Source organism: Ornithorhynchus anatinus, chromosome 4 (genome assembly GCF_004115215.2).
Source record: "Ornithorhynchus anatinus isolate Pmale09 chromosome 4, mOrnAna1.pri.v4, whole genome shotgun sequence".
NCBI classification, from domain to species: Eukaryota; Metazoa; Chordata; class Mammalia; order Monotremata; family Ornithorhynchidae; genus Ornithorhynchus; species Ornithorhynchus anatinus.
The window spans coordinates 5,429,924-5,454,002 of record NC_041731.1 but is presented as its reverse complement, the minus strand read 5'-3'; the positions used below and the strand labels follow the sequence as shown (position 1 = coordinate 5,454,002).

The window sequence follows — 24,079 nt, the reverse complement described above, 5'->3', positions numbered from 1 at the left end:
ATATATGACAGGTGCTTGGGCCAGCGTGCTAGCAGTTTGGATGGCGAGGAACAGGTAGATTTGAGAGATGTTGTGGAGATAAAAGCAACAGGATTTGGTATCTGACAAATATGTGAGTTGAAGGAGAGATAAAAGTCGAGGTTAGTGCCAAGATTGGGGGTTTATGAGATAGAGAGAATGATGATGTTTTAAAAAAATATGGAACATTGCACAAATTTGTATATTAGGACAGTACCCCTGTAGTTTTATTTTTTTGAATCTTCAGGTTAAATTCTTTTTCATGTCCAGGAAAAGAGTGAGGAAGGGGTTAAGTTGTGAATGTTTTCAGAGTATGTTGCAACCAACATGCTCTTGAAGTTATTCAATGACTGAATCATGACTTTCATCCAGTGGTCTACCATATGGTTCCATTGACATGTCAAAATCAAATCTGTATCAGTCCGGAGATCTAAAACCAAACCACTTTAAGGAGTTAATTTGAAGAGGAATGTGGAAACTGTGGAACAAACACTTTTTTCCTCTGGAAATATGCACATTTTGTCCATCCATGAGTCAAAAGTGATATTTTGGTTGAAAATGTTAATTTTTGTTTCTGTCCCAAGACCAGTTCTGTTCAGAATTTTACGTTGCTGATAAATCACTGGTGTTTTCCATTATAGCTTCTTCCAAGATGGCTTGAAAACAGCTGATAAACTTAAACAATATATTGAAAAACTGGCTGCCGATTTATATAATGTAAGTTGTTTATGAAATGCGATCAGTACTGGAAATTTTAAAATGTTTTTTCCCCTGGCTTATGTGACTAAACCCGATTAGTGAATTGGAGTCAGTGCCAGGGTGCCCTATAAAATAAATGGAAACTTCACAGTTCAGGAGTTTGTCAATACCAGCCTAAGGGAGAGTAAACTCCCCATTTAACTCAATTAGAGAAGAGCAGATTTTAGATATCCCAATTTTGTTTTGGGCCTAGTGGTCTAGTCAAGACTGATTGATTTTTATGGTTCAGCTATAATACATTTTAAGTGCTCTTTTGTCAACTCTGTGGGCAGTTCGACTTCTCTAAAGGGATATTCTTTATTTGCTAATTTTATAAAGTAGGCTTTCTTGATATCTGTGTTTCATATTTTCCCCATAAATTACTTGGCCATATGTAATTTTCAAAATCTACCTATCATGGGTTGGAGCACATCTCATCAAACCCTGATTGTATTGCTGTTATTCAGGGAATAGATTTATAGTAGTTCCTCATTAATTGATTATATTTGTAATTGAAGACTAGATTGTAAATATTTAAGAGGGGCATGCAGGGCAAACTTTCCATTTCTCCTAAATTGATAGTGTTTACTGAGCATAGCTCTAAACCCTTGGGGGTGAGTACAACCGAGTTTGTATCCATGATCCCTGCCCTTGAGGATCTTATGATGGTTCCAGTAACCTTTCATTTGTAATGCATTAGTTTCATCAAGTTGAAGCTGTCAGTGTTATTTCTGAGTCTCCCCTAAGGAACCTCAGAAGCTAATTGGGTCCATTGGGGGACTGGTTATAATTAGCAATCAAGAATGAGAAAGCACGGAACAACCACTTTGCCCAAACTGCTACTCCACACTCTCAGGCTGAATTGTTGAAGAAGTCGCCCTATTAAAAATAGCATGTTGCTTAGAGGAATTTGTTCCCTATAGTTAGATTGTTTTATGAGTAACCTTTTGGTGAATTCCAGGTGTGTGAAAATTATAAAGAATGTTCAAGAGAGTTGTGGTTTCTCCATTTATAGATAAAGCAAACACAGGATGAAGAAAAGAAACAGCTGACTGCACTCCGAGATTTGATAAAATCCTCTCTACAACTTGATCAGAAAGAAGTAAGTAATTGAAGTATTTCTGATTGGGGCTGATGGTATAAGTGAGGTTGAATGAGGTCTTTGTTTACAAATCTTTATTTGACTTGTGCATGCCTTTGAGCCTTGTTTTATTTGCAGCAGAAATGGAAAGTCACATGTAGGCGTAGGCCATGATTTGGGAGTGTGCTGGGCCCGTTAAAACAGCCAAAGGCCTAGAGACATAGGTCCTTATCAGTGTAGCCAAGGGACCACACCACCATCATCAATAGTATTTGTTGAGAACTTACTGTGTGCAGAGCACTGTACTAAGTGCTTGGGTGAATACAATACACATGATGGAGTTTGGTCTAAGTGACACCCTCTTTTGTTATTTGGTCCTACCTCCTTCTCCCTCTCTCTCACCCTCATCACTTCTGTTGACTCCCCAATCAGTTGTAAAGATGCTTCCCAGGCCAGAGTGAATGCTCAATTTAGAATGAGGGTTAGGAAGGTTTATTGGCAAGGTTCTCTCCAACTCTCCGCAGTGCTGCCCCCAAGTCATTTTTTCAGTGATTTGCTCTCTATGGACATGTGATCACTGGTTGAACTATATCTCAGTCATCTCTTTTTATGGATGGTAAACTCTGGGAGTGGGGATCAGCTCTAAATTCTAAAATTTCACCCAAGTCTTCAGTGCTCTGCAGTGGGGCCGTTCAGCCTGTGAATGCTCATTCAGTACCTGCTGAATCCTTGTTAGATCTTTGTGAGAAATGGCCCTTTCCTAAACTAACCATGGGCAACTTCTTATAAAAATCTAAAAAAACGGAGATGTTTGGAGTTAGTAGTTTTGAAGCAATAGCTTCTTTGATCCTGTTTTTAATAGAGATTATCTGTTTTCCTTGAGAACATAGGATTACTATGTAGAGAGTAAGCTCCTAGTGGGCTGGGACCATGTCATTTCTTTGTGTTGAACTTTTCTTTTGCCCACAGTGGGCATTCAACAAATACTGTTTCTACCACTGTTTATAATAGTGGCGATTATTGAGTATCCATTTGGTGCAGTTCACTGTACTAGGCCCTTACAAGGTATAGAGTAATGAAGTGACACATTTCTTGCCCACCAAAGAGCTTACCCTATAACAGTTACTCTTTCACTACTACTAGAACTGGGTACAATTAGCGGTTCATCCAACCCAGTATCCTGGACCCGACAGTGGCCCTAAAGAAAATTTAGAGCAACAGTGAGACAGTCACACTCTTTGGCAACCCACCTTATGATTAGCATCTTCAATTCTGCCTGTTGCTTAATCCCTTCTTATTAGAAAGCAGAGTTTCACACAGACCTGAGGGATTTGAGCATTTATGTGGAATTAAATACTTTTTAAAAGCTCATAAAAATAGAAGCCATAAATCAAATCACTGGACTTCAAAGTTGAGGCATTTTATGGATCAAATGCATTTACAGCTGTGAGTGTTTGATCCATGGTTAAGGTAGCTATCGTGGCCTGCCACTTAGAGTTAGCCGTGCTACACTGAATGATGGATGGGGACAAATAAGATAGTAACTCTGACCTCACCTTCAGGCCAGAGTTGTACTATTTGTGTTCTGCTGAATCTTCTGCACAGAACTTTGGTGGCCTGGTCAGTGTGATCCACCTTGGAAGCGACTCATTTTCCTGCTAGGACTTGACTTGGTCCTGAATTTAAAAAAACTGTTAAAGTCTAAATCATGTTCAGGCTGAAGTATATCTGCCTTAGTGAAATTACAGTGCAGGAACAAACAGCAGTGTTTTGGCAAGTACCTAATTTAGATGCAAAATTAGATAGCAGTAAGATCTAACCTGAAAACAAAGCCTATTAATTTTTCAACTTTAAGATTAAGGAGTAACAATAAAATGCCCACCTGCTTTCTTTGCGGGGGGTGAGGGTGATGAAGCTCACTAGGGGGCTACTGACTCAACTTTTACAGTCAGAGCTCTGACTTTTTATTTAAATAAAAAAGAATTGTAGATGTTTGTGAACACATATCACCCACTAGTGTGACAGGGTAGCAAGCAGGATTGGAAAAGAAATGAAGACACTCATTGTAGGAATTAGTCAATCAAGCAGTTAATGGGATTCAATAGTCAATAAAATTCAAATTCAATAAAGAATTCTTTGGGAAGGAAGAGAGCAGAAAACTGATGTTTTTGATGTAAAGGTAGTTTTTTTAACTCTTTGGGTAGTGATGAAGGAATGAATTATTTAATATAATGAAAGGAAAGATGATTTTCTGACTGAAGGGAATCTATTTGAATAGATGCTAATGTCCAAGGGGTGATTTATGAAAGTCTTTTTAGGAGTCAGCTGGTTTTCCCCAAGACCTTAATCACTAGTACTCATTAAAGTGGAGATTAATTTACTGAATTGAGAGAAAATGTTTTGATTTCATCTGTCTAGCATTGTCCCTTGATGAGCCCATTGTTGTGTGCACTTATTCCCCTTCTTTTCTGACTTAGATATTCCTGTCAGTGTTTTTTCTATGCATAAACATTGCCTGTGTGAAGGAAACAGTATCTATTACAGTTCTAAAATTTTGATTTTGTTGCACAAAAATATTAAAAAGATTCATTAATTATCTTACCTTTTCCACTATTTGCCATAATATTCCTCAATTAAGCATTGCTTTGTTTGATTCTGTGTAGGAAAAAGAAGTCCAGACATTCTATTTTCATGCAGTGTTGTTTTCTTTCAGGAAATGGGCCTTTACAACTCACGTTTAGAATTATGTTTCTTCTGTGACTTTAGTTCTGTTCATTACAGGACTGTCCAGTAGCTTTATAAAATTGCATAAAACTGTGGGGACTTCAGTGTTTTCAGAAATTATCTTTACAAATTCTTTGCTTTTTCTTTCCTCTTTTGCTTTTGCCTTTGCCTTTCCTGATTGAAGTCTAGGAGAGTAAGTTCTTACTTAATGAGCCTTTCTTTGTATATGTCCTGCCTTTTTTGCTTTGTTTCCTGATTGGAAGTTTCTTTTTCTGCAATACTTTTTGATTTCACGTTTGTATTATAGATGCTTCCTTTTAGTCAAAGATACACTGAAAATGTTGGGACTTGGGACTACATGTTCCTGTTAGTTTGTATATTCATAAATAGTACAAGGAAAATGTTAACCAGTTTTATTGGGACATCCTTGGATAATGTTTCCATTCATGTCTACAACTTGCCCATAAAATCAAGTGCAGTAGTAAACTGTTCACCTTCCATTGTGAACTCCTAGAATTTGTTCTTTGCTCTGTATCCTTTTGGGGGAAGTTACGGTTATTTAACGTTTGTTTTCTTATTATGATTTCATCCACTTCGGATCTAATTATTTCTGTTACATGTACCCATAGATCTCTAACCAAATTAGTAAAATGGGGACCATGAAAGGAGTTTTAAAAAAAAAAAGAAAACCTAAAACTCCCAAATAATTTTATAGCTCTCCAAATTTTCTCCAACCCCGAATGTTGCCCTGAACTACCATACCATTGAGGGAACTTGTGCTCCAATCTCCTATGTGAGCAGAAGTAATTTAAAGTACCTAGTAAGCTTGTGTGGTCTTTTTGTATTCTTATTCATGTAACTGTACTTTGGACTGTAGGCTCTTTGAGTCACTGAGTCTGTGTGTATTTGAATATTTTTTATTCATGATTTCCTCTTTCATAGGATTCCCAGAGCAGGCAAGGAGGTTACAGCATGCACCAACTTCAGGGCAACAAGGAGTATGGAAGTGAGAAGAAGGGGTATCTTTTAAAGAAAAGCGATGGGTATGTATGTTCAGAATCTGATAGCCTGTGGTGTGAAAGGCTCATAAAAGTAAGAGCACGCCCTTTATTTAGCATAAAGCTAAATCATCGCTCATTTCAGCATATCTATGGACAGGGCATTTGAGGAGAATGGGCGATGTCAGAATTCCCTCTAAATTGCACTGTGGTGAGCTGAAATAAGGTTATCAGGGTCCAGATGGACAGAATAAATGCCCCAGAGGCGCAGTGAATCATAAATCCAAACCTTCTCACATAGTTGTGGACAGCAGGGAGACAGCGCTAGAAGCCCACTGTGCAGCATTCAGAAATGGAGTAATTGACAGAGGAGACTTCCAAAAGGTCATGACACCCAGAGGAAGAAAAGAAAGCAGGATCAGGCACAGTGGCAACAAACACAAAGTGCAGCAAAGGGTGAGTGGTGTTTGCGTACACTTGGTGCCAAAGGAATTTTCAGTTGTGCCTTGGTCTTGTCAGCTGCACCCATACGCTAATAAAATTTCACCCTCAGTGGCCTTAATGTCAAACGCAGAGGGCAGATATATACGCATAGGATTGCCCACATGTGGTTTTTCACTTCTCCCTAACATATAGACAGTTGTGTATGTTGAGCACAAGAATGGATTATATGGCAACCCTCTGCAGTTATAGGTAGGTTTGGGCTAAGTGAAGAAGGTCTTCTCTTCATATCTGAAAAGATAATATACTGGAGGGGGTTGGGGAAAAGTCTGGGCTAAGTCAGTCAATCAGAGTTATTATTGAGTGCTTATTGTTTGCAGGGAGAGGACTCTCCCAGGATTCTTGGTATCATTCTAATAACAGTGGTATTTGTTAAACACTTATTATTAAACACTTATTACATGCAAAGCATGTACTAAATTCCGGGACTGATACAGTATAAATGGATCACAAATAGTCCCTGTCTCACAGGGTCCCCTAATTAAGAGGGAGCGATAACAGGTATTTCATCCCCATCATACAGATGAAGAAACTAAGGCAGAGCGCTGAAGTGATTTGCCCAGGGTCACACAGAAGGCAGGAGGAAAAGTCAGATTTTGAATACAGGTCCTCTGATTCCCACTAGGCCACGCGCTTCTCTCTGCTCTTACTGTGTCATGGTTGAAGGTTTATTTGAAGGCTTATACTGTGATGATATCTTGTCACTATGCTTTTAAGGGAATGTTCCCTCAATTTTTTAATTTTTTTAAAAATTAAGATTTTAGGCAATTTGAAAAATAACTTAGTTCTCTAATGACTGTCTCCATGGCAACCACAAGCAGAAGCTTCCATCCACTGGTAATTCAATTTTATAACACCATGAAATCTGTGAAACATGGGCCAATGAATCAATAGTGTCTACTGACCAAGTGAATGCAATCTGTAATAATCCCAGGTGGGGATATGGAGAGGTTTCATGTCCCAACTCTATTTTCACTGGCCAAATAACCTGTTGCAAATTCCTTTCCTGCTTTTTGTTATGTAAAAAATGCAGGAATTTTAAAATTAATTATATAATTATTTAGTTTAATCATGTAATTTAATTAATTAAGTCAAGTATTTTCTTGGTGATCTTTAAGAGGATTCGAATTTGTTAGGATGGTTCAGAAGGATCATTTTTAAAACCACTGCATGTGGCACCTTTAAAAAAATTCAGAGCAAGATATATTTTCATTCTTCCCATGATTAATACTTTATTACCATGTTTGCCTCATTCTTAGGCTCCGAAAAGTGTGGCAACGAAGAAAATGCACAGTCAAAAATGGAATTCTGACCATATCCCATGCAACGGTAAGTGATTGCTCAGCATTTTTGGTGTGAATGAGGCAGTGAGACAGATCAACTGGGCATTATGTACTTAGTGTGATGTCTTGGCACATGTTGTAATGGCAGAATGTTAGCCTAAACATCTGGATATTTTGCAGCTGGTATAGTGATTTTCTCTCTCCTGGACTCTTCAGCAATATGAACCAGATCTGATCAACTTTTGCTTTTTGACGTAGTATTTTCCATTATTGTCCCACCCCAGGGTCTTCTGAATTTCAAGCAAGGTTCAGTAATGATGATGGAATTTATTAATTGCTTACTCTGTTCCAAGCACTGTGCTTAGCCCTGGGGTAGGTGCAAATTAATCAGGCCAAGCACAGTTCCTGTACCACATGGGGCTCTGAGCCTAAGGGGTAGGTATCCTCATTTTACAGCTTGGAAATATAAGGCACAGAGCATTTAAGTGATTTGGTCAATTGCAGAGCTGAGACAAGAACCCTGATCTCCGGAATCTTGGACCCATGCTCTTTCCAGCAGGTCATACTGCTTCTCTATTTCAAGTGATTCCTTTGCTTAAGAAAATCATTTCAGTTTCTCTTGAGGTGAAGGCAGAGTAGAAACAGGAAAACTCTACAAGAGTAAAGTAAATAGTTTAAAAAAATCCCAGAAATTTCTGTGGAAATCTTAATTTATGAAAAACACAAATGAAGAAACAATTTTGAATCAAGGGATTTTTGAAACTTCTGAGGCCTCAAGGGATTTTACAAAATTTGCATTGTGGCAGCTGTGAATACCAAGTTTTCACCTCCAGTAGTTTTCACTGCTCTAGGAAGAAATATGCAGAAGAACAACAGATATGCTTTTAATGAATTTAAAATGACAAAAAAACCCAAATTACTAAATAATGAGATCTACCTAAGTATAATTAGATTAACATCAGGTAACTTTATGAAAAGCTTCAGCTTAGAGTGGCAAAAAGCAAAACAGATGTACCATATCTACACCATAGGTTAAATTTTCATTGTAGACTCTTTAAATGTCCTGCTCCAAGTGCATTTATCCATAGGTTCTGATCATATGTTAATTGTTATAGTTTTTACTTGGGAATATCTTAGGGTTTCTATTAATCATTTGTTTCTGCCAGTTCTTCTATTAATCAGTGGAACAGTTGCAAGATAATCAGTCAGAAATAGTCCTGTCCCATCCAGGCACATAGTCTGTCATGTCTGCTGGCACATTAGAGTGTTAGCTGATCTTATATCTACCTCAGAGAAGCAGTGTGGCTCAGTGGAAAGAGCACGGGCTTTGGAGTCAGAGGTCATGGGTTCGAATCCAGGCTCGGCCACTTGTCAGCTGTGTGACTTTGGGCAAGTCACTTAACTTCTCGGTGCCTCAGTTACCTCATCTGTAAAATGGGGATTAAGACTGTGAGCCCCAAGTGGGACAACCTGATTCCCCCGTGTCTACCCCAGCGCTTAGAACAGTGCTCGGCACATAGTAAGCGCTTAACAAATACCAACATCATCATCAGCTAAGAACAGCCCCCTGGAGTTTAGGGGTCATCCTTCATCCTTGTAGGAATTGAAGTCAGTCAGTCATATTTATTGAATGCTGTTTGCAGAGCACTGCACTAAGCACTTGGGAAAGTGCAACATAATATTCTGTGCAGTGTTCAACAATCTCAGACAGTTGCCTGTGGAAACTTATAAGACCATCCTCAGCTGGCAGCCCCCAGCCTGACTGGCTGCATCTGGGGGGCACCTGAGACCTCAGAATGCTGGAGCTCCCTGGAGTTTGGGGGTCATCCTTGTAGGAATTGAAGTCAGTCAGTCATATTTATTGAGTGTTGTTTGCAGAGCACTGTACTAAACACTTGGGAAAGTGCAACATAATATTCTGTGCAGTGTTCAACAATCTCAGACTGTTGGTTGTGGAAACATATAAGACCATCCTCAACTGGCAGCCCCCCAGCCTGGCTGGCTGCATTTTGGGACACCTGAGGCCTCGGAATGCTGGGGCCAGCCCAAGGGCCCCTAACTGGAGAGGTGTGGTCGGCACACGAAGCTGAGACCCGTTGGGTTCAGTCCAATTCAGTCATTTCCTGCATCTCCAACTCCTTTTCTTCATGTTCAGGGATCTTGACTAGGCGGGGGAGGGAATTGTGGTGAAAATGTTGGATCACCGCCACACTTACGTGATAATGCCATGCAAGCACAGCTCTCCCCTCAGTGGCTAAGACCTACCTCTCCCAACAGCCCTAAGGGCAGCAGCCAAGTTCGTACAGTTTCCATTCCTGTCCTGTTTACCAAACTGACAGGGAGCCAGATCTTGTTCCAAGTTGAACCCAGGCTGAGACAGGAACACACACTTATTCTTTACACTCAAACCACACACACTCACCTTCTCGCTCTGTCACGCCTTCCCATCCCATCACCCTCAACCCTTTGCCCCTTGTGATATCACATAACCAAAAAAAAAAGGGATTTTTGATTTTTTTAATTATTTTTCTTGTTTGTCCATACAGTTGCTTCACTGCTAACCTATGCATGTTCATCTGCATGCCTAACAGGATAAGACACCTTACTAGCAGGAGGAAATGCATCTTTTGCTCTTCTCCAAATCAAATGTAATCACCTCACTGCTCAGTAAAGGACAGCTCTCCCAGTAGAGGCCAATAACTTGCTCTGGCTTCATAAGCTCTCCTGTGATTACCAAGCACCAGGAAAAGAATTAGGGTGGCAGACTTGTGAGGGTCATGATTCCAATGTTTTGTGTTTTCTAAAAAATAAAAATCTCTGTATTCTTAGAAATTGGGCTTTACACAAGGTCTGTTGATATTTACAAATTCTCTCCCCCTTTTAATTTATTGTTAATCAGTAGTATTTATTGAGCACCTATTTTGTTCAGAGAACTAACAGCTTGTGATAGTGCACTAGTGGTAAAACACAAGGCTCCTGCCCTTAAGTAGTTTACAGTCTAACAGATTGTCCTCATGTAATTTCTCTTCAAAGAGTTGTCCTCTATAAACAGTTATGAAGGCCCGGAATCAGTGTTATCTTTTCAAGATGCTAATGTCATCTACCAAAGTAGAGAGACTGGCTTGTCACTCCTTGAGGCTTGGACCATGTACTTACTGTTTTACTCACTCTAGTGCTTAATACAGAGCTTTGTCTACAATAAGCGTCAAATGTTTTATTGATTGATTGATCAAAATTTAAATTATGAAGTCAGATTTTCTTATTTCTCCTTAGTGAAAAAATATCAAATCAATTGCATGAAGTTATTTATTTTAATCCATTTTGAGGATGACCTGATCTGCGGTGTATACCAAAGTTCTTACTTTTCCATGTCCATTGAAAGATACCATTTTCTTTACCTCCCACACAGGAATATCAAATGGAAAATTACTTATGAATGATATTCGGGTAGGAAGCAGTGATTTTTCATTTGATATTCAGCAGATAATCATGCCAACTGACAAAGAGTATGATCACCAGTAAATTAATATTCAGCAATTTGGAAGAGAGTGAATAGCAATGCTGGAGCCACATTTATATTTGATTTATCCATAACCCTTAGGTTGAGTTCAAATTTAGGCCAGAGACCTGGCCCCTTTCAGGACTTACCTGGATGTAAATTCAGCTTTGAGGTGGATTCGACTATTACCTGACAAACTGCCACTGTGGCCTGTTCTGGAGCAATGAGCCCATCAGTCAGGGGTGTTTATTGGGTGCCTGTTGAGTGCTAAGCACTGTAATGAGCTCTTGAGAGAGTCCAACAGTAGAATGTGCATATTTCTTGCTCTCAGAAAGCTTGCAATCTAATAAGGAGGCAGGATCAAGGGCCTATATTGACCCTAGAAAACTGGCCCAGCATCCTGGAGAATCTCTGGGATGACTGGGTTCAGGTTCACCCCTTGATTACCTGCCCCCTTCCTCCCCTTTTCCCACCCCACACCCCTTCAGAGTATCTTGAACTGGATGTGGGAAAGGACATACGGCCTCCATTCACAAGGAATTCATAACCGTGTTCAGACACAGCAGACCAAAATACAGTTGAATTTAGCTTCAGGTAGTCAGGTTGTCTTGGTTCGTTTGCTTCCAAACTGAGCAGAGCCCAAAGAAGTGATAAAAACATTCAGGAATGGTCTTTTATGGAAGAATGGAAGAATGATAATCCTCCTATTTTCCATTTACCTCCCTTCAATTTCATACTGTACCCTTTTCTGTACACCTCATCTCCCATTTTCCCCCTCCTACATTTACAACATGGAACTTAATGCAGACCTTCTTCAATTTTACATTGTCAGATATGACTTCCATAAATCAGGTTTGAAATGCAGTCTGGAGTTCTAGAGATAATGTTAAATCTTATTTATGTCGTCAGGTTTACAGTCTGAAAGTGACTATAAGAAATATAACTTTGATGCTGCAAATACTGTTATATGTGCCCATGAAAAAGATAACTACTTTTTCCAGGAATTCAAAGTAGAATTACTGCAGAGCTATGTTCCAATCCTTAAAAGAATATTTAAGAATTAATATTTTCAGATTGTTTCATTCAGAGCTAGAGAAGCAGCATGGTGAAGTGGATAGAGCATGGACTTAAATTCTAGTCCCGGCTCTTCCACTTGTCTGATATGTGACCTTGAGCAAGGAACTTCACTTCTCTGGGCTTCAGTTTCCTCAGCTGTAAAATGGGGATTCAGTATCCATTCTCCCACCTCTCTAGACTGTGAGTCGCATGTGGGACAGGCACTGTATATGACCTGATTATTTTGTGTTTACCCCAGCTCTAAGTGCAGTTTTTTGGCACGTAGTGAGCCCTAAACAAGTGTTGTTATTATTATCCCAATGTTTGTTAACACAAACAGAACATTTGTTACAGTATGGTAGGCCCTTGGCCAGTAACCAACGTCTTCCTTTTCCCGCCCTGGACTTTTCAAGCCTAAACTTGATGTGGTATCTTCCTAAAACAGTCCGTGTGGATAACTGCTTAGGGGATAACTGATTTTCTCATTTTCCTTACTCTTTCTGTCTTGGTTAAGAGTCCTCAGCTTGTTTTGATTTTGCTAGCCGGACCACCAAAATGATTTTTGTTTTTCTCTGTAAAATTAGATGATTCCTTTGCTGAAAGGACCTTAGAACTTATTCAAGTCAATCACCTGCCTCTGGGCCAAGCATCTGCCCTTTCACCAGCGGATGGTGGTTGTCACCTAGGACAGTTGGTTGCCTGGGCAAGTGGGCAAGATCATGTCCTCACCATAACTTCTCATGATACCCATCACTTCCTTTCCCTTTAAGTGGACATTATGTCACTCATCATCATCACCCAGTGTCTCAAATGTTTCTTTGCCATGGGATGATGCAGGGGAGCATAAGAGAATATAGGAAGATTGTAGTGAACTTCAGAGTTCACCATCTGCCAGAAACAAGATGTTCTGATTCTGTTTGCCTGGCAGCCTATTTCTACCTTTTCCATAGGAAATGTTGGTCTTTATTTTTTGAATATTTTTTGAAGAAATCATTTGAGCCAATCATCTGTGAACTGGGAAATGAACTGAAATGTTGGAAGTATACAAAGTATCTACTACCAGGAGGTACTAGAGCAGGAGTACACTCATTAAACGGAAACCAAGATTGCATTCATCTTCGTATGGAAACAACACTTCATTCATTCATTTAATGCTGTCTATTGAGCACTTTCTGGGTGCAAAGTGCTGCACTGAGTGCTGAGGAATAAATATAATAAAGGATGAATAGGAGTGAGCTCCAAGTCCCAAAGCTGCTTCAGAGAAGCAGCGTGGCCTAGAGGAAAGAGATCAGGCCCGGGAGTCAGGGGTCCTATGTTCTAATCCTGGCTTTGCCATGTACCTGCTAGGTGACCTTGGGCAAATCACTTAACTTCTCTGTGCCTCAGTTCCCTCATCTTAAAATGGGGATTCAATACCTGTTGCCCCTCCTATTTAGACTGTGAGCACCATGTGGGACCTGATGATCTTGTATCTACCCCGGCATCCAGTTCAGTCCTTGGCACAGAGTAAATGCTTAACAAACACCACAGTTATTATTATCATTATTATTAGTAGTAGTATTATCATTAAAGGATCTCCTCATATAAAAAGCAGATGGGAGGTTGGTGGCAGGCAGACAAGGAAAGATTGAATCATAAAGATACAAAAATGTAACATAAAGGCAACAATAAGCACTGTAAAAACCCAAGAACATTGTGATTGAAGAAGCCATTTTCAGGCTCCTTATACTTGTCCTTGCCCTTTACTATGATTTACTGGGACATTTTCCTCCAATTTTCAAATGATGAAATAGGAATAAAGCATCTGTAAAAATTGGATCCAAGACCCAAAGACAGCCCAGATTTATGGTTTCTTTCACGTTTCTCCTTGCCCGTGTATCTAGGTGTCGGTAGCCACGTGATCCTTATTATCAGAGGGTAATGTGCCCTGCTTGGAAAGTGAGATAAAACTTAGAGAAAAGGCCTTACTGTTTTAGAACACACAATTCCACTGCAAGATGCTTTTTTCTAACCATGAAGTTTTGCCGTCTTAACACTATTCCACTTCTAGAATCTACTCTTAGGCGAACAGACTCGAAAGGCACAAATGTGGTATTTGTTTTCTTTCAAAATACTGTGCAACATGAATCAGTCATGACTCATTCTGTTTCTAGATATATTTTCACATATATTCTGATGACTGATCATAGATGAGAGTGGGTTTTCTATCTTAGGTGACAGCATAATTCTCAAGGAGCAACGGGAGAAACTAAACAACCTCTGATGTTAAGTTTTCTTAAAATATTCCAATTAATCAGAAAATGTTCAGAACCCAAGAATGACCTTTAACCCTTTTTTCTCAGCTGAAAAAGGTCTCTGACTTGGCCTTCTGAATAGAACTTTTTCTTGAGAGGTGGAGAATCTTTACTGTTTAAAAAATATCTTTAGTTGTGTATGACTTGAAAATTTTAGAGAAAAATGTATGCTTTCTATTTAAAGAGGTCATGATATCTTAACCTTTACAGTAAATGAAATGTCTTGTGTAGTTCAAGTAATATATATGCATATACATATACAAATGGTAAAAAGGACATCCTGAACCGAAATGTTTTCAGGCTATCGGTTTAATAAAATTGGGGAAATATTCATAATTCAATTCATTCACAGAATTCTAAAATTAGCATGTTTTATGAATTTTATTTTCTGAACTTTCTCAACCAGTTTATTCCTTGCATTTTTAAAACCCTCATATGTAGAAAAATGGGTGTCAGGTGCCAAACTAAAGATAATAAAGTATTTAATGCCTGGAAGAAGATAAAGTACAATTCCATCCTTGAGACATTTCATTTTAATATCCAAGAGTTCAAGACTCTGTTTCCAACCCACTGAGTTAGAATATGTTTCCATGTATCCTACTAAGATGACCTATATGAGTGCAACAACCTTTAGTTGGGTAAGAAATAGCAGTTTATTTGATAGCTGAGCCTCTGGTCATCACCCACAATGGGCTCCATCCTCCAGGTGAGAAGGGAGCAAGCTGTTCTTTTGCTGTGGATATCCAAAGATAAAGAGAGCCAGATATCATTGATCTTGGACCCTGCTATAGATCTGATTCATCTTTCAAGTCTTAGTTGTTCAATTGTTATTTGGAAAGCGGGAGATTCTGAAGCCAGTCTAGCTAGAGTGGTGGACTTCTCGACCCACCATAAAATGAAAGCCACTTCCTGATAAGATCAGGACCATGAAGTTGACTGTTAGTATTGAGATTCAGGATGCCAACCTTTTCTTTTGAGCATGAGGGTGATCTTTGGGAGGAACTGTAATTGAGTGCAGCTTCCTGGAATTGAAGTCCCCATCTGCAAAACATGATAGCATACCTGCTGTCCCTACCTCCTGGATTGTGAACCCTACAAGCGACAAGGACCGTCTGTCTGATATTGTATCTAACCCGGTGCTTAGCAAGCACTGTAAGCACTTAGCAAATGCCATCCATTTTTTGAAAAATTGAGCACCTCTTGATACTTAACGTGATTCTAAGTATGGTGTGGGTACTGTTCTATGTGCTGTTCGTAAGAAAGCAGAAGGAATCAAAATCCAAAGAAAGGGTAAATGAAGAAAACACTAGCAAACAAATATTACTCTGACTAAAATATATATTTCCCCTCTGTAGTCCAACCGACCACCGGCCAAACTCAACCTCTTAACGTGCCAGGTGAAACCAAATGCGGAAGATAAGAAATCTTTTGACCTGATATCACGTATGTATATTTTTCTTTCAATGGGTAATTGTGCTAGTGTCACTGTACAGTTTCCCTTAGGAGCTGTGCAGCATTTTCAGACAAGATGCCTTATGGTTAGTGTTTCCAAGCCCTTATGCACTCATTCCCGTATGTGTTCTAATATGTGAAATTCCAGTAAGAGCATCAAGATCCTGTATTCACAGTTGGCATTCAGTTCTTCCCTCAAATGTGAATAGGCCAAGAGTCCAGTATCAGAAAGCAGAATTAGAGCACTGCAGGAGACTACAATTCGGATGAGCAATAGCTAACTGTAATATGTTTAAGATGCTTGAAACTCATCTCCCTAGACTTGAGCGAAAAGTTATTCTATTAGTCTTTAAAGAATTTTCAACAAATGGAAAATATCCTGGAATTCTAGAGCTGGTGAGTCTTTGAGAAATCATCTGGTCCATCGCTCTGTCTTCAGGCAGGACATAGATACCCTAGCCCCCCAAAATGAGTGTATATCTCATTTTTAGAAAGCTCTAGAGAAAGGGCCTCCGTCACTGCCCCCATTGACCATTTCATTATTTAATTGTCCTCTTCGTAGGTTAGAGATAAGAAAAAGGTGTGTATTTGTGTGTGTATGTGTGGTGCCAATGAAAGATCTAGTCTTTCTGCTGAGATTGCTGTTATTTTACAGGTGAGATTCATTGATGGCTGATGCTAAGGAAGAATTTAATATCTTCAATTAAGTTATGTTAGAGTTTCCCATCTACAAGGCTCAGATCACCTGTACTATTACACTGTGCTTTTCAGCCATGCTTCTCCCTTTTATTTGAGGCAGAATAGAGGGTTTCATGCCTCAGTTTTTTTTTATGTCTGTATCCCCTGTTAGGGTGTAAGGTCACTGTGAACAGAGAAAGTATCTCATGTTTCTGTTGTACTTTACCGAGCTCTTAGTACAGTGCCTTGCACCCAGAAGGTGTTCAATAAATACCTGCACAACTATTACTATTGCTCTCTGGAAATCCCCAAATCCATTTTCTTTGTAGATCTTAATTATAGAAATCTCCAACCCACATTAAAAGCCAGGGTAACAACACATTGACCACAGAAGTTTGGAGATTATTGATTCCATTTACATCTGAAATTCTAGCTATTTTGTAGATCAAGAAAATCGATCTCCAAAATGAACAGGGGACTGCTATAATATGTATCTCCTCCCCAAGACCCCCTAATACACTGCAGGATAGGCTCACTGAGTATGGATTTGCATAAGAGGGGAAAATATTCATCTGCAGAGTGGAAAAACTAGTATCTGATTTGAGGCAGCAATCAATCCAAACTATTTATTGAATGTCCACCGTGTGGAGCACTGTACTGAGTACTTAAGAAGAGTAAAATAGAATTTGGAGACATGATGCCTGCCCTCAAAGAGCTTTCAGTCTCATGGGCAGCAGTGCCTACACTTCCAAACTGACCTCTTAATGGTAAACATGGAGAGTGGGTGGGGCTGTGTTGTGTAGCGTATGGTATAGTTTGATCATATTTGTCTCAACACCTTTGGAAAATAATGCATTATGTTAGCAGCCCAAAGACAGCAATGTTCCTGTCACGAGAAATCCATTTCGATAGTGCTAATAGCACAAATGCTAATCTTTGTGTACACTTACAGTGAATCGTGTGACAGCTCTCCTGCAACTGAACCAGCACAAAATGAATAGTGTCAAAATAGTGTGTTTGAGTCCAACTGCGCTATGAGCGTTGGAACTAGTGCTGAAGTTTGGTGTCTTTAAATATATTTATTCACTTGAGCTCAAATAATCAGATCAATCTGCTTCCAAGATTTAGACTTTTTTGTATGTGTATTTCAGATAATAGAACTTACCACTTTCAGGCAGAGGACGAGCAGGATTATGTAGCGTAAGTATATTTGTAATAAATAGAATCTATATGTAGTGCTTTTCTTTTGAAGTCCAAGTCCTGGCCCATTCTGTTTGTGTGTATCCTAAGAAGTAGGTGGTAAGATGGTGCTATCATCCCTTTGCATGTGGAGAAACTGAGGCTCACAGAGGTTAAAGGCAATTCCCTTTCATTGGCATCTCAAGCCACCTTCAGAAGTGTTCTCTCATTTCAGCCATGTTTCCACCTTGGTTTTTGATCAGATAGAGAATCAGCTATTTTCTCCTTTTTAAAAAAAAATTGTATTTGTTAAGCGCTTATTATGTGCCAGGCACTGTACCAAGTGCTGGAATAGATACAAGTTAACCTGGTTGGACACAGTCCATGCCGTATGTCATAGTCTAAATCCCCATTTTACAGATGAGATAACTGAGGCAGGGAGGAAGTGAAATGACTTACCCAAGGTCACACAGCAGACACGTGGAGGAAGCAAGATTAGAACCCAGATCCTTCTGACTCCCAGGTCCGTTCCCTATCCACCAGTCCATGCGGCTTCCCTTCCACATCTCTCTGCTTAACTAGCATTATATAGTTCGTGAAGGCAAGGTGGCATATCAGAATATGTTTTCTTCGGAATACCTGAATTATATATTCACTGAGAAATCAGTAATATGCTACCATTGGTTTTGATAATATGTTTTCCACTTTACATATCTCTGAAAGGCTGCCTGGTCTCTTTCCTACTTCATCAAAGAAATTACACAAACAGGCATATTTGACACGTTTATATTCCAAACCTTTATTTCTTCTATGCCTTCACAATGTCATCTTTAGTCTGCCTACTTTTAGTTTAGAGAAGCAGCATGGCTTAGTGGAAAGAGCATGGGCTTGGTAGTCAGAGGACAAGGGTTGTAATCCCGGCTCTGCCACTTGTCTACTGTGTGACCTTGGGTAAATCACTTAACTTCTCTGTGCCTCAATTACCTCATCTGTAAAACAGGGATTAAAAGTGTGAGCCCCATGTGGGGCAACCTGATTACCTTGTATATATCCATGTGCTTAGAACAGTGCTTGGCAGATAGTAAGTGCTTAACAAATACCATAATAATAGTAATTATTATTATTATCTCCCAGTACTGATGTGAGTCATCCCACCATTTATCAAGTCTGATCAGGGTCAGTCTTTGAGTGTACATAATGAGGCTAAGACAGAGGGTTCCACATTGGCCTTTTTGGTAACGTGACCACTCAGGAAAATTTTACCATCAGTGACATTTTCACGTACATCTCTCGGATGGCTCTGTTTTTGCCAAGCAATTTTCCAAACTGAAAATGTGTTTCAGAACGTTTGTGAAACTTTATTAGTCAATTCAGGAACTGTGAAATGATTGATTCAGGTATGGTTATTGCATAAAAGTGAGAAAAATGCAATATCACTTGTAATAAAACTGTACGTGGTTAATTTTTCCAAGACACCTCATGATCCCTCTGTCACTTATCAGGTGATATCCCAGTATTCTACAAGAATAAAAGCAAATTTCAATAGTTTATTTTATAAGGTGCTTTGCTTGCCATAGGTCTGAACATTAGTCATTTCTAAAAAAACCTCCCTACACCTTGGAAGACTTGGGGACTGTTAGATTTAGTGGTATTAAATTGATTTCTTGGTAATTCCATTCATCTGTTTAGAAAATGTAAACTAGCATAATTTACCAATACATGGTCAAATTATACAGCATAAAACAGTTATTTTCTGGTTTGCAGACATATGTGTGGCATAGATTTGCTGTCATTTCATAAAGAAAATTGTAAATAGATATGCATGTGTGCACTGAAATCAGATTTGTTTTATTTTTAAAGAGAAATCATTATGGCATTGGGTCCATTAACTACCAACTGGAGACTCACGCTCTGCTTCCTTTCTTCACTGACCTCTCCTCTTCAGAGCCCTCTTGTTCCATCTCTTTCCTCTTCACTCTATCTCTTCCTTGCCTCCTCTCTTTAAATTGCCAGCAGGTATTTGCATCTTTGCTCAATCTATCCTTTTGCCTTCTTTTTTTCCTCTGGGAAAATTGTTTTCTGGTGTACGTTATCTATCTTCCATTAGACTGTAAGCTCCTTGTGGACAGGGTGTGTGTCTTTTGCCTCTGTGATACTGTCCCAAAGACTTAACTCTGTTATATCATACTCTCCCAAGCACTTAGTACAGTACTCCGCACAGAGTAAGTGCTCAATAAATACAATTGATTGACAGTGTGTCACTCAGGAAGCCCTCAGTTTTCCCAGCTTTGTTGTTGATCAGAAATCCCTCGCTTTCTAAAAAAAAAAAAAAAAGTCTGGGTCTTCCCCACTTCTTCCTGTTGTTTTGATTTCTCTTTGTCGCCTTCCAGAAATTTTCTGCCCCTTTCCTCTTCCCTTTCCTTCGGAGAGGATCACAAGGTTCCCTCAGAGAAATAAGTCCTGGGGGTGTTGATATTGGTGAGACTCAGTTTCTTGTGATTAAAGGGCCTTGGGGTTGGGGCTAGAAGTTGGAGAGGGCTTCAGACTGCTCAGTTTTTAGATATTACAATGAAGCCACTTTTGGACAATGGGGGATGCTGGCCCTTTGATCTACCCACAGCCCCATTTCCATTTTCTCTGGTGTTTCTAGCTAATTTGCCACCGTCCCCATCCTGATTCTGTCTTCCTGTGTATTCTCCCCTGGCCTGAACTCCATGTAGCAACTGCACCATAGAAGTTGCTTTCGATTATTTTTGCCATGGGAATTTTACTGTCACCAGTCCAATAAATAGTATTTATTGAGTGCCAACTGTTGTACAGAGCATAATGTTAAGCGCTTGGGAGAGTACACCAGATTAATTAGTAATTAGTACACAAGATCCCTGCCCTCAACGAACTTAAAGTCTAGCAGTAAGAGTGGGAAAACGGCACCCTTTGAAATGCAAAAATTATCACCTCAAGCACTTTAGTATATGAATGCAAACCAATAGATTATCATGTCATTGTATTGTTTCATCAGATAATGTCTTAGTTACAATTAGGTAGACATAAGGATAGCCAAAATGTATGGAATGTGTTCATTTCTAACCTTTCTGCTTCAGAGTAATTGTGGCTCTAATGATTGGGGGGCGATGAATGATTTTTAAAATTTACTCTCAAATTACTTTTGTCTCCACAAACTGAGAAAGAGGGCCACCTAGTGTATTAGATTTGCCTGCTGGTCCACATAATTTTAGTGTAGAGGTGACATTCAGTTTGAAGATAAATCTGCTGACGATGAGACTGCATCCACGAGTCTCCTTATCTCTGAAAGAGGATATCTTGCATACTTGAAAGCAGAAAACATCCCCGGGGAATCCATAAGTGATTTCTTGTGGGGTTTTTTTCTCCCGAGTCTGTTCTTGCCTCGTGACTTGCTACTGAAAAATCTTTGTAAAGTACTCTTTGCCTTAGAATCTCATCTGGGCCTTGATTGGTAAAGCAAAACAGGGGTCAAATCATAAAAAAAATATGTTTGCGAACTGAAACCATACACTTTTCCTAATTTTGAGAAGATTTTCACTGAGAGGAAACCAGGCAAGTGTAGAGACTGAAACACAATTTATGTTCTTAATTTGCATTCATTGTACAGCTCTATTTTAGCCATGTATTTTTGAGATGCTCACTCTTTTTCCGAGCCTCCTCAGTTCTTAGCAAACCTTTTCCTTGCTCCCTTGGTTCATTTCCCTTTCAAACCTCTACTCCACTTCTCCACATTTGGTGGTGCCAGTTGCCTCCTCCCCAATAGTTTTTTTAATGGTATTTAAGTGCTTACTATGTGCCATGCACTGTACTAAGCACTGGAGTAGATACAGGTTAATCAGGTTGGACACAGTCCATGTCCCATGTGAGACTCAGTCTTAATCCCCATTTTACAGATGAGGTAGCTGAGACACAGAGAAGTGACTTGCCCAAAGTCACTGCAGATAAGTGGAGGAGCTGGGATTAAAATCAGGTCCTCTAATTCACAGGCCATTCCGCTTCTGAGACAGAAACACACCTCCAAACTTGCACACACTCCTCTCTCTTTCTCTTTCATTTCCTCCCTTCCTTTTCCCCTTCTTCTCCCCCCATCTTCTTGTGTCCCACACTTTTTTTAATTTGTGCTTTCATGTCAGTCTCTTCCATGTCCTGTTTCTAAGTAGGTTGCTTTTTAAGTACTCTGTTGAAAGTTGCTATTTGTAATTAGTTGATTTCTCTCTTTTGAACAGGAGAAATGTGCTTGGTATTAAAAGACCCTTTCTATTTTGCCACAGGTGGATATCTGTATTGACCAACAGCAAAGAAGAGGCACTGACCATGGCATTCCAGGGAGAGCAGAGTACAGGTGAAAACAGTCTCGAAGACCTGACAAAAGCCATTATTGATGACATTCAGCGATTCCCAGGCAACGAAGTCTGCTGTGACTGTGGCTCTCCAGGTATCCTTTTCCTGTTCTATCCCCAAGCCTTGCTGTCCACCCACTAATTTCATATTCAAAAACTTTCTTCCAAAGCTAGAGGTGACTCTTTGAACTCTTTTTGTAGAGGGGTGGAGAGTTAATGCTTTGTTGCCTGAAGCAGATCTGGCATTTGAAGATAGTCCCTTTAGCCACAGGAAGAACTGACTAATTCTATTTCAGGACATTTTCTAGTTGAATAGAAAATTTTGTCCCCATTTTTTTTTTACCAACGCAGTTCCCTTTGAGGGCGTTTTATCCTTTGACAGTGTTATTATTATTCAGTCATTGAAAACACCATGCTAAGCACTTGATAGCTAACATGAACACCAAATACGACAGTCCCTTAATGGACTCACAGTCAAAATAGGGGAGGATAAACCTGTAGGACAATTGGGATATAGTCTGATTAACAAGAAAAAGCAGATGGAAATTAAACAATTCAAAATATTTTCAAATGGTAAAATTCTCTCAATGAAATTGAGAGGGAGCAGATTTTGGACAGCCAGAGAGGTCCTGGTGAGAAACTGTCACAAGCTCCCCAGAAGACAGTGTTCATTCATTCATTCAGTTGTATTTATTGAGCACTTACTGTGTGTGGTACACTGTACTAAGCACTTCTTTCCAAAGTTTCAATCTCGTGAGCTGTCTAGAGGGCATTAAGGTGCACTCAGTGTTTTCAGCTGCCAAGTTACCTGAGTCACATGAGCGGGAGTGGACTAATAGGTTGACTACTTGAGAGAGCTTCTCTTTTCTGACATTCCCTTGGAATACTTCTGGAGGCTCTCTCTCCCTCATTAGACAGGATGTGAATGTTTCTGCAGGAACACAGAGGTGGTATAAGACTGGAGGCCTCTTTTTCCATGGGAATTATAGTCTGATTTGGACCCAAATTGGCAAGATACAGACCTGACTGCACCAGCTCACCAATACCTCATGTAGCGCAGGGGCAAAAAAAGAAAAGCTGGAGACTTTCTATTATGCTTACAGGATTGTATGTCCAAATGAAGGTAGAAGATATTGAAATGTCCTCCTGGTAGCTTAAATGGCTTTGGTCATTTCTATTTTGGGGAAGAATAATGTTCTCTAAATGACTCATTTGTTTGCAGTACACTAAAACTTTCTCATTCTATTTTGTTTTAAATCTTTTCTATAGATCCCACCTGGCTCTCGACAAACCTGGGAATTTTGACCTGTATAGAATGCTCTGGAATCCACAGGGAAATGGGGGTTCATATTTCTCGCATTCAGTCTTTGGAACTAGACAAATTAGGAACTTCTGAGCTCTTGGTGAGTGTTTTTCAGAACTTTGGGATGCTGTTAGTGCAAACCTTTGCCTCTGTAGACAGTCATTCTATATTCTGTTTGAGGCTTTTAAAGTTTCTGTCCATCGTATTTTCGAATGGAAGTGGGCAGAAAGGTGAGAAGGGGAGTCGCCTGTCTAGGGAGTGGACATTATGATCTTGGATTTTAAGCAGTCAGTAGGGAGATAACATGGCCTAATGGGAAAAAGTCTGGGGATGAGTCTAGACACCTCGGTTCTGATAATAATAATTGTGGTATTTATTAAGAACTTACTATGTGTCAAGGGCTATTCCAAGTGCGGGAGTAAAACACAAGTTAATCAGGTCAGATTCTAATCCCGGCTCTACCCCTGGCCTGCTGTCTAACCTCATTTAACTTCTCTTACCTCAGATTCCTCATCTGTAAATGGGAATAATAATACCTGTCTGCTGTGAGAGTAAAAAAAGGAGGTAGTTGATTCAACAACATTTTGGGAAAATAGTGCTAGATAAAAAACTTACAGTCCTTTAGACTGTAAACTCCCTGTGGGCAGGGAACATGTCTAGCCATTCTTCCAAGTGCTTAATATAGTACTGTGTACATAGTAAGAGCTCAATAAATACCACTGATTAAAAACAAATTACTATAATTAGCAGGAGTAGTAATACTAATAACTCTCCTACCAGGATTAAGTGGAAGGTAAGTTACCTGTGCATCAATTGCTTGAGCTCTCTTTTCATGAGTGAAGACATCCTTCTCTCCCCACTGAGTTTCAGAAATAGTAATCAGCTAAATTAAGTTTTGAGAACAGTGAGTG

At 39.5% G+C, this 24,079-nt stretch overlaps 1 protein-coding gene across 9 annotated transcripts in view; it reads left to right on the top strand.

Moving 5' to 3' along the window:
- ASAP1 (ArfGAP with SH3 domain, ankyrin repeat and PH domain 1) overlaps nucleotides 1-24,079 on the top strand; it is a 200,101-nt gene that overhangs the window by 143,747 nt on the left and 32,275 nt on the right. For 6 of the 9 annotated variants that reach the window (XM_029062436.2, XM_029062439.2, XM_029062434.2 and 3 more), the window contains 9 exons: nucleotides 660-735; nucleotides 1,772-1,858; nucleotides 4,746-4,754; nucleotides 5,504-5,604; nucleotides 7,320-7,389; nucleotides 15,548-15,635; nucleotides 17,474-17,522; nucleotides 21,797-21,960; nucleotides 23,135-23,268. In XM_029062436.2, the coding sequence (XP_028918269.1) occupies nucleotides 660-735; nucleotides 1,772-1,858; nucleotides 4,746-4,754; nucleotides 5,504-5,604; nucleotides 7,320-7,389; nucleotides 15,548-15,635; nucleotides 17,474-17,522; nucleotides 21,797-21,960; nucleotides 23,135-23,268 (778 nt within the window). The remainder of the gene's footprint in view (nucleotides 1-659; nucleotides 736-1,771; nucleotides 1,859-4,745; nucleotides 4,755-5,503; nucleotides 5,605-7,319; nucleotides 7,390-15,547; nucleotides 15,636-17,473; nucleotides 17,523-21,796; nucleotides 21,961-23,134; nucleotides 23,269-24,079) is intronic. The other 3 variants (XM_029062440.2, XM_029062435.2, XM_029062433.2) reach the window with 1 other exon arrangement.